General features: G+C 41.2%; 1 protein-coding gene across 2 annotated transcripts in view; it reads left to right on the forward strand.

Moving 5' to 3' along the window:
* ESAM (endothelial cell adhesion molecule) overlaps window positions 1–11,040 on the forward strand; it is a 50,968-nt gene extending 39,928 nt beyond the window's left edge. For both annotated transcript variants that reach the window (XM_042476766.1, XM_042476765.1), the window contains exons 2-7: window positions 1,316–1,476; window positions 3,176–3,389; window positions 4,812–4,967; window positions 5,412–5,534; window positions 6,477–6,612; window positions 7,208–11,040. In XM_042476766.1, coding sequence (XP_042332700.1) covers window positions 3,188–3,389; window positions 4,812–4,967; window positions 5,412–5,534; window positions 6,477–6,612; window positions 7,208–7,673 — 1,083 coding nt within the window. In that variant the 5' untranslated portion in view covers window positions 1,316–1,476; window positions 3,176–3,187 and the 3' untranslated portion in view covers window positions 7,674–11,040. The remainder of the gene's footprint in view (window positions 1–1,315; window positions 1,477–3,175; window positions 3,390–4,811; window positions 4,968–5,411; window positions 5,535–6,476; window positions 6,613–7,207) is intronic.
* The last annotated feature ends 94 nt before the right edge of the window (window positions 11,041–11,134 follow it).

Raw genomic sequence — 11,134 nt, forward strand, 5'->3', positions numbered from 1 at the left:
AGCCAGGTGCCATTGTTTCGGTGCGTTTGTGTGGCATAGGGTCAAATCAGTTCTGCTCGCTTTCTGTGAAGACACTTAATAAAAACTTTGCAACCTATTCCAAATGGCTTACCCAGTTGCAATAGGAGTGCTGGATGAGGCAAATGTTGTACTTTCTTAGTGGTGACATATTATGTATGTCCCCCAGATACCTAGTGGCAATTGTTGTTTCATGGGGCTAGTAAAGTAAAAGCCAGAGTCACCACATGCGAAGGCAAGAAGTTGCCAGAGGCAGAGCTAACTGCATGCAGTTTGCTGCTTAGTTCAACTTCCTCCCTTGTAAGATCTAAGTACACCTTGTACACTTCTGCTAGTTGAAAGGAGTGTTCAGAGGTTATCTGAGTGGTACCCTATTCAAATCAAATATGTTTATTGAATAGCCTGAGGGCTGTATCAAAATACTCAAAACATAGTAATACAAGCAATGACACACACCTATATATAAAATGTTAATATAGTGCACTAAGTACAATATACCACAATACAATATAGATACATATGAATAGCCTAAACATGGACAGCTTATATACAGACTATACAAATCTAACTAAAAATATGTACTGAAAGATATACAAATACAGTCCGTCCTTGCCTTACGCGGGGGATCCGTTCCGGATCCCGCCGCGTAAGGCGAATTCCGCCTATGCTCGAGCCCCATTGGAAACAATGGGGCTTGTGCGTGGGAGTGCGCGGGGCGCAACATGCGCACGCGCCCATTCTGTTGAATGGGACGCGCCGCCCCTTCCGCCCCACGGCTTGAGCACGTATGCTCAAGGCCGCGTATGGTGCGGGCGCGCTGTAAACAAGTCAGAATAAAAATGTTAACACAATCGAACTGTAATGTGTAAGATAGTTACCATGGGAAGTAAAATAGAATTAAAATGGGAGGTAGAAATAACATTAAACATCTGTCATCATCATATTCAAAAAGTAGAAACACCCATGGCCAAAAGAGAACTGAGTAAGAACACTTGTACTCTTACCCTATTGATTCTTTTTTTTTCTTCTTGTGTGCAAGCATGGGGGGGAAATGAAGATTTGTCTCATTATGTACATCAGTGTTAATGCAGGTTTGTCTGATCATGTTCTATAACATACTGAAACAGATAAATCCAGCCCTACCTCGACTTTAATGATAAACACCTTATGGTATCAATAGCTTTCTTTACAACTGTGTTGGTCTGGAACCTTATCTATTCAGTATCTAAACGAAAGTCCATAGATTTAAGGGACTAAGGTGGGATTGACCCTATTCTTTCTGTCTCACCCTCTGCAGGTTTTTCATCTGCTGTGTTGGAAGTCGAGGTCGGCCGTAATTCAGTGGTTGTGATCCAAGGGCAGCAGGCCATCCTGCCAGTCTCATATACAACACACAGCAACAGTGAGCCCTATGTCACCTGGCACCTTGAAAGACCAGGGAATCCTCATCCTTTTCAGGTAAAACAACAGTTGCTTTGTTTTGGTGGGTTTTTAGGGCAATGAGGCCAGTGTTTATACCTGATGTTTCACCAGCAACTGTGGCTGGGATCTACATAAGAAAAGCCATACAGGATGAGACCAAACTCCTGTCTAGCCCTGCAATATCTTTCCTATAACAATGTCCCTGCTTCTGTTCTTCAGCAATTGATATTCAGAGTACACTGCCTCCGATACTCAGAGGTAATATAGTACACCATGTAGTACAGGAGAAACAGCTCTGCTAACCTTTACCTAAATGGCTTCAAGCAACAAGAGACCTGGGCAGACCAGGGCAGTGATGGGAAGCAAAATAGACTCAGCATGAAAAGTGGATGGCAGGAATATGGTGGGGGTTGGGGTGACTTGAAAGCATACTCATCTCAAATGATGTTCAGAGATGAAAACACAGTTCTGATGTTTTGAATTCTTTACCAAATACATACATCAATTTTGTTTTAGATGTATATATTTGATAAAGAATTTAATATGCTTTTTGCTCACTGGGTAACCCTGGGCAAGTCACACTTTCTCAGCCTCAGAGGAAAGCAAGAGCAAACCTCCTTTGAACAAATTCTGCCAAGGAGACCCCATAGAGTAGTCATAAGACATAAAGGAGTTGAAGGCACAAAACAACAATATGTATATTATATGCACTTTGGTGATTTAAGATTTTGTATATTGGCCTGAGTCTTGTAGTGAGTTCATAGTAGAGTAAATCATTGAATCAATGGACTGTATGAGTGGGCCCTTGTTATCCACTGTGGTTTGGTTCCAGGACCCACCATGGATACCAAAATCCCTGGATGTTCAAGTCCCATTAAATACTGTGGTTAGGAAAATGGTGCCCCTTATATAAAATAGCAAAATTAAGGTTTGCCATTTGGAATTTATAATTTTTTGGAATATTTTCAAGCCATGGATGGTTGAATCCATGGATGAAAAATCTGTGGATAGGGAGGGCTGACCGTATAGCATTGCTAAGTATCACTTATAAAGGATGCCCCCTCTTTGAAGGTTAGAAAACTGTTGCTCTTATATAAGCTGAACAAAATATCAACAAAGTCCTGTATTTTGGGATGTGGATCCTTAATAAACAGAAAATATGTATACAGTGAGCCCTTGGTATCTGATGGGGTTTGGTTCTAGGGGCCCCTGTGAATACCCAAATCCATGGATGCTCACGTCTCATTATATACAACAGCCTAATAAAATAGAGTCTCTTATATAAAATATCAAAATCAAGTTTCCTTTTTGGATTTTTTTTTTTGGGGGGGGGGAGATATTTTTTCAAGCCATTTCAATCCATGGATGCAGAATTTTTGGATACGGAAGGCCAACCATGTGTAATTTATGAATGTGGAAACATGGACAATAGAGAAAAGACATTACTAAGTTGACGGAAATCAATAATTTCATTTGATAATTAGCTAGAACAGAAACTTGTTAATTGGTGCTTCTTGACTGTCAATGCTGCATGTCATGAATTTTGACTGCCCTTACTTCTGTTTCGATAACCTGGCAACACTAGTATTTTCACTGTTTTGCAGTTGATTCAATGCGGACTATGATGGGGACTAACCAGTAAAATTCAGGTCATGGTATTTTGGCCACTGACTTATTTTTATGGCAGGCTGAGCTGTTTCAGCGGTCGCATTGATTTCTTTAATTTGTCTTTCAGATCTTGGTGTACATGTCTGGAACGACAAAAGTGGAGGATTTGGATCTCAGGCGACGACTGAACTTTTTGTACTCCATGCCTTCTCATAATGTCTCTCTGGCCATCAATGATACCAAAGAAACAGATTCTGGCCAGTACATGTGTACAGTGAATGTTGCAGGAGATACTACAAAAATGGGGAAAAACACAGGACTTGTGAACCTCACAGTTCTAGGTAAATTGGGCCTCACTTTACTGCTGGTTTACTTTATATCAACCTGGGCATGGAGATGATTCTGACTAACTAGACAAGTAATTATTTACAAGCCTGCTTTCCATACAAAATGATGTATGGAAACAGTGTTTCCATTTCACTATTTTGCTCCAGAAACACATGCACCAATTAGACATGGTTTTCTCGATGGCTGCCTTGGGCTCTGGAATTCCCAGATGTTAGATTGGCGCTTTCTCTACTCTCTTTCTGTAAATGGGTGAAGATTTTTCTGTTTCAACAGAACTTTGAGGTTCTTTCAGCAGCACAAGCTGGATTGTCCGTCTGTTACTTTGTGCTGTTGTATGCATGTGTGTTATGGGCTGGGACTGGAAGATATTCTGCCAAATAGCCTGGATTTGAACCATATGGGCTTTTATAGGTCATAACCAGCACTTTGATTGAGCCCAGAAACAAACTGACCTGTTTCAACAGAGGAGTTGTATAGTCTCTGAAACCTGTCCCAGTTAACAGCCCGGCTGCAGCTCTTTGGACAAACTGAAGTTTCCAAACACTCTTCAAAGGCAGCCCCAGGTGGAGCACATTACAGTAGTCCAATGAAGATGAAAATAAGACATTTATCACCCATGATGATTATGATTATGTTTTCAGGGCACAACTGGGCAAAGGGAAGAGTTGAGATGAGCACTGGGCATTGGAAATTGTCAAGACAAGTTAACCAATTTCAGAAATTGACACTTGGGTAGTTAAAACTTTATTTGGAAACTATAGGTCCACACCAGAGATGTTCATTGTCAGAACTAAATAGTAAGTGCCAGTAATGCCTAATTAGACCACACATAATGTCAAAATATTGGTTGGCTAATTGTTCATTCATTACAAACTCAAAATAACTTTGATTCTCTCATGTCTAATACTGCCCCCTCCTCATTCTTTCATGTAGTTTTTTTTCCAGTAGTGTGATCTTCAGTAGTTTCAGTCCATGCTGCCTCCTCTACTTTGTTATTACACTACCTGCGCAATAACCATTTCCTTACCGTAATTGCTTAACTGAATAGACATCATAGTACCTCAGCATGCCCCTAAAACCATGGCAGGCAAAATGCAAGGTCCAGCTCCTAACAATGCCATTACCATTCAATTTATTATTGTTGTTATTAACCGCCTTTGATCCCAACTCATGGCAACCTTGTGGATGAAACACCTCCAACTCCCTATCGTCCACTGCTCCGCTTAGGTCCTGCACATTCATACCTGTGACCTCCTTAATAGAGTCCATCCATCTAGCATGCAGTCTTCCTCTCTTTCTGTATCCCTCCACCTTTCTTAGCATTATTGCCTTTTCCAGTGAGTCCTACCTTCTCATGATGTGGCCAAAGTACGACATGGGTTATGATTAATTATTTGCTACTCTTTGTTTTGCAGTCCCACCATCATCACCCAAGTGTCAGATTCATGGAAGCCCCCACATCGGAGGAAATATCACCATGACGTGTCATTCCATTATGGGGAAGCCAGTCCCGTCTTACCGCTGGCAACGCACTGGGCCCAACTCTCAAGTTTTCTATGCACCCGTACAAGGTAGGGAAGAACAATACCTTGCTGTGACTGCAAAGATCCTAACTACTGTCCCTTAGACATAGTTTAGCATGTCATCTGATTTGGCAAATTGTGGTTGACACAAAGTGTAGCTGAATTCATACAATCCAATATGAAACCAGTTTCCGAATCTGGCTTGCTGAATCTACAACAGTTAATGCTAACCATAGTTCACAGTTCAAGCAAAGTAGGAAGCTATGGTTAACAAAAAGTGGAAATGAAGGACCTCAGGTCCTCTTCTCAGCTGAGTAGGAAGAGAGGAGGGAACATGCATGTCCAAAGCTGTCTGTGGCTTGTGCATGTCACCGCAAACCATAGTTTAGCATGACATTGTGTGTGTGCATGCATGCATGCGTCTACATGCGAAATTATGCCATTGGAACGTACCTGAAATAAGGAGCTGCTGCTCTATTTCTGTGCTTCTAGATCATGTGAAGGGGATCTTGACACTGAAAAATCTCACCATAGATATGTCTGGAACCTATATCTGCAATGCCTCCAGCTCAGCTGGATATTCTAACTGCACCATCACCTTGGAGGTGAATCCACGTAAGTGCTCCATAGGAACCACATGATTTCATCCTACACACCTTTGCTGATTCAAGGGTGGCTGTTGGCTCTTATGTCAGTGGGATGGGAATCTGCTCCAGGGTTAATTTAAGGGGAACTATGGGCTGCAGGGAAATGGTACTTAGCAATTAGCTAGTTGTCTTTGTCAGACTAGTTTTGAAAAAGTAGAGTTGGAATGTGCAGTTGGGGGGAGAGGTGGTGGTGTCTGGTACTGGGAGAAGGGGGTGGATGGTGGAGATGTCTGAGGCTGGAAGAGATAGTGTTAGTGAGAATGTCTAGGAAGGGGAATTGGCTTGTAAGAAACTTGGGCTGTGGGAATTGGAGATGTGTGTCTGATTTGATGCCAATTAGAGTTGGAGTGGAGTTTAGGTTTGGGGTTTTTTTTAATATACTGTTTGGCTTTTAGGGGATTAATATCAGCTTAAATGCTGACTAGTGAATTACTGCCAGTGTATATTCAATAAAGTTTCTGCTGTTTTCAAAACTCTGGACTTTTGATGTGCATTGAATCTGAATTTTCTCAAGTCTTCCTTTGTCTGTTTGGCTTGATTATTTGCTTTTGCTAATGATCCATTTATCTGTGTTTGAACAGGGTTTTAACAGCTTTGTATATGTGGACCACCAAGACGTTGTTGAATTAATTGTATTGTTTAATTGTTAAACAGTTTGCCAGCCACACAATCAAGATACATATATTTAAATAAAAAAGACAAATACCTTAATGGACATGCTCATCTGTGGTTCATGAAGTATTATCAGTGCATGTATGAACTACTTGTTCCCAAATGAGAAAACATATTCCACATATTCTTGTGAGGTTAATGCCAATGTTCGGTTCTGGATCTGATCACTGAACATTTTATCTTCCACTCTAAACATTTTTTTCTCCCCCTCTCTTCTCTGCTATGGCTCCCTTCGCAGCATTCAATGCGGCAGTGGTGGCAGGTGCAGTGGTGGGAACTCTCATTGGACTTGGCCTGATCATCTTGTTTCTGCTTCAGATGTTGGCCTACCGAAAAAAGAAAGAGACCCAAGAGGAAATGGCTAATGAGATCAAGTAAGAATCCTTGTTCACCTCAAACATCAGGCACAATCTAAGACATTTGTAGACCTTTATATGTGCTACAACTGTCACCAGCACCAACCAGTAACAATTGGAAATAGACAGGTCTACTCATCCAAAGCAGAGCCTGTATAGCGTAGCGGTTTGAATGTTGAGCTAGGACTCTGGGAATTGTCAACTGCTTTCAAGTTGACTTTGACTTATGGCTGATCAACAACTCTGCTCAGGTCTTGCAAACTCACAGCCATGGCTTCCTTGACTGAGTCTGTCTATCCGTAATAGGGTCTCCTCCTTTTTCTACTGTCTTCTACCTTACTAAGCATTATTGTTTTTTCTAGTAAGTTGTATATTTTCATGGGAGATCAGGGTTCAAATCCATACTTGGCCATAGAAGCCCACTGGGTGACCTTGGACAAGTCATACGCTCTCAGCCTCGGAGAAGGGCAAACCTCCTCGAAAGAACACTTGCCAAGAAAACCCCACAACAGATTTGCCTTAGGGTTTCCATAAACCAAAAGCGACTTGAAGGCACACAACATCCTAACTTTCCTCTCACTTATCATCTAACTTTCCCTCTCTCCACTTTCAGGGAAGATGCTGTTGCTCCAAAGACACTTTCCTGGGCAAAAAGTCCTGGTTCTGACGTGGTTTCCAAAAATGGTACTATATCATCGATGAACACTACCCGAGATCACAAACTCTATGTCTCCAAACCTGGTTCGGACACAGCTTCTATCACCACTACCACAGGCAGCACAGTGGGCTTCAAGCCACCTTTCAGCAACCCCAGGAGTGGAACACTCACGCCAACACCCAGCCTCTCCAGTCAGTCATTGCCCCTCTACTTCCCACCTATAGTCAACGGGGTTCATTGCCACCATGCCAATGTGCCAACCCACCGGAGCACTCTCCACAGGACAAATGGGGCACAGCCACAAGCTCCCCGGCATCAGGAGCCTGCTTCCCCTCAAGGGCTCACCACTTCCACCTTGAGCCGAATGGGAGCGGTGCCTGTCATGGTGCCTGCCCAAAGTCAAGCAGGATCCTTGGTGTGATTGTTGTGAGACTTTTGCAGTACAATGTTCAGCAAGCAGCTCTACTCATCACACATGAAGCAGAAACACTGGAAATGCTTGCTCCGTACTGCCTGCCTTCCCACCTGCCTTCTGAGTGCCAGTTTGAGCTTTTGTGAATGTGTCCTCCAAAGGAACCATTTTCACAGCATTGTCCAGCAGGATATGACAGAATCTTTGGAGATGGATGTTTTATAACTGTTTATTTCTGTTACTTTTCAGAATTTGCTTTTCCTCTTGTTGCACAAAACCCATCCATTACTCCATGCCCTTCAGGAGCCTATGTGGCAGCAGAGACTGTACTTTAGTGAAAAACAACCAATGGATCTTTTCTTTCCCCCTTCCCTTACATTTATATCTTGTTGCTGAAAAAGCTGAGCTGAGATTGATGATCTTCGTTTGGAAAAAAGTAATGGAGAGTAGATCTGATCTGCAGGAAAAGTAAGATACTCCACTTCTCCTGTCTCTCCAGGGAGAAGTCCAAACAGTAAAAGGATGTCAGGTGCTTCCTTCCACAAAAACATACACTCACAACCAACCTAGAACCCCTAATTTTGAGTAGAACTGTTAAGAAAAAAAGGCATTTTGGCACACCGGGGGAGTGCAGCCCACAAGAAGAGGTTGGGATGGGGGGTAATAGGCCCCCAGTTTTAATGCAGTTGCCTCTGTTCTAAGTGATAATAAGGGTTCCTTAATTTGTATTTGTGCAATTTTTTCTGTCTTCAGAACTGGAATTACTTTGGCACAGAATAAACACAGTGCTGGGCAGGAGCTTCTTAGGTCCATCTTCTGTTAGATCAGAGGTGAGCAAAGCATGGGCTGCATATGTTTCCCGTATGCCATTTTTGAGACCCTAAAAGAACCCCCCTAGCACTCCAAATTAAAGTTGGATTTTTCCTTATAAAATAATAACGACAAAGCAGGTCCAAAACATTGCTACAATTTTTGCTTTGGATCTCTTAGATTTCTCACAAGGTTTGGTGACTCTCTGATCAGGCATGTTGGTTTTGCATAACATAATGAATGAACTGACAAAACACTTCCAATCTGGGTTAGATAGACCCCTTGTCACATTTGCAGCCCCTGAGCACCCCCATAAAATTTGAAATTTCATTTATTTATTAATTTCTTTAATGAATCATGGCCCGGGAAGCATTTTTGCTATTCCCTTCCCTTCCCTTCCCACACCACCATCTTGTTGCTGTTTTGGTCCAGGGTAGGCCCTTTTAAAGCCAGGAAGTATAATGGAAGTTGACCTGATATACCTCTTTAAATTGCCAAGACATTGTGGGGGACTAATGCAGCTTCCAATCCCTGGCAGCTGCCTATCCCCCACCCCTATAATTCTGACATATTTATCCCTTTCACTCTTTATTGGTTGTAGTGGGGCAGCTTGTGACCAAATTCTTTGTAGTGGGAAGAGATAAGAAGCCAGCTAGATAGGGATAGAAGAGCTGTAGAAATCTAAATCTGGGCAAAGAAGGTGAATTTTTCACCATAAGATGTTAAGGAAATTCTTTTTGACAGTGGCGAGTGGAATCCTATATAGGAAATGAATGGTCATCCAGGGACCCTCAAAATGCTACCTCTTGGCCTTGAATCCCAAAAGTGGATACTACATATGAAAAATTAGATAGTGGAAAACAAGATGTTGCCATGGAAATCTACTTCCACAAGATTAAAATAGGTCTGCAGATCAAAATTTCACATAGGTCCATGTCAGAAAACTTCTCATTCCAACTCTTGACACAAATGTGGAAAGCCCCCATGACACCATTTATCCTTTCCACTTCTATTATGCAGAAATGTGGCTATTTAGGGTACATGTCATACTTGCCACCTTACATACAACTCCATATTCGAAAGCACCTCTACCCATGTATATTGGTATAAGTAACACACCATCTCCAACCAGCTGTAGTTTGTTCTGTTTGTTCTACTCCAGGCAGTGGCACAGCCAACTGGAGGTTCCAAAATAATCAAGCTCAAGTAAGGCTTTGGTGACAAATGACCCTAGACTCAGACTTAAACAGGGATGCCGCTCAGCTGAGGAACCTTGTTTGCTTTATCAGCTGTTGGCTCTAGTGCCATTTGAAGGAAATGCATCTCTGTTATGATTTTCAAGATGGACTTTCAGTCTGGTGGCAGGAATTGATGGAACGAATGCATGTTATATACATGTCCTTTCCCTTGCAAGCTTAGATCTGAGGTTAATCCTCACAACAACTTTGTGAGATATGTGTTTTGCCCAAAGGCACCAATGAGCTTTATCACTAAGAACAATTTTAAACATTACTATTCCAGTTCTATATCTGACACTACAGTTCCCATAGGCTTTGTCCTGATGTCTTCTTAGCCTTTCTACTGAGACGATCAGTTCTTAGCAATTTAAAAAGAGATGAAAACTGTAAGTCCCCAAAATGGTAAAGATTTTTCTAATTAGATTTTTCTAATTTCTAATTTGCAAGTACACTGTGCTTCTAAGAGATATTGAGAAAGTGTATTCATGTGCATATTTTGAGCTAGGCTGCAACTTATTTGGTTTGATTTGGGTGACTTTTTAAGTATGGCTTTTGGGAGAATTTTGTGTTGTGTTCTCATTTTTGCCAAATGCACACTCTTGCATCTATCTGTGAAACAGAATTTAACATGGAGAAGTTAAAAATATACTGAAAATAAAGATGCATATAATAATGGGGCAAATGTACAAAAACAAAATATAATGGAAAATGTTTGGGGGAAATAGACATATTAGGGAAGATTATGTGCAAAGTATGTCCAATTCTATGATTCTACGATTCCATATACTAGAATTTGAAAGTTTATACTGGCGATTTTGAATATGTGAATAGATTCATTTGTATGTTTTGCCCCCTTTTGATCCACATTGGAAATGCATCCAATCCACTCTCCAGGATCCTGGTATTTAGGCCCCAGGGACTGAACAGAATCACTTGACTCTTTCATAACAAGATGTTTCCCAGCTTGTGCAACTAGCTAGTATGTACAGAGTAACTTTTTATCAGCCTATCCTAACAATGGGGTCTATAAGGGTGTCTTCAGCATTATAATACATATTGTGCAATTATTACATTTAATCGGCAATTTTCAATTCTTTCTTTTTATAAATATAGCTATAGTATTTAATTTATGCTTATATATATTAACAGTCTGTGACTCTGGACTGCAACCTTCTAATCAGTTTCATTCTGGCTCTTTTTTTTTATTGGCTGTGAAATCCTTCTGTTGTGAAAGAAGGTAGGAAAACACTGAAATATTTTTATGTACAGTTTCAAAATGTATTATTTTTCATAAACGGTCATTAAAAGTGTTTTTATATGGAAAAAAAGTGTTAGGGAAGAGTTTTGTTTGTTTCTGAGACGATGCCTGTGTAGAAGTGCAAACCCCAAAATGCAGCCGGAGCAGTAAAAGTGAAATAGTAG

The sequence above is a fragment of the Sceloporus undulatus genome, chromosome 6 (genome assembly GCF_019175285.1).
Source record: "Sceloporus undulatus isolate JIND9_A2432 ecotype Alabama chromosome 6, SceUnd_v1.1, whole genome shotgun sequence".
Classification (NCBI taxonomy): Eukaryota; Metazoa; Chordata; class Lepidosauria; order Squamata; family Phrynosomatidae; genus Sceloporus; species Sceloporus undulatus.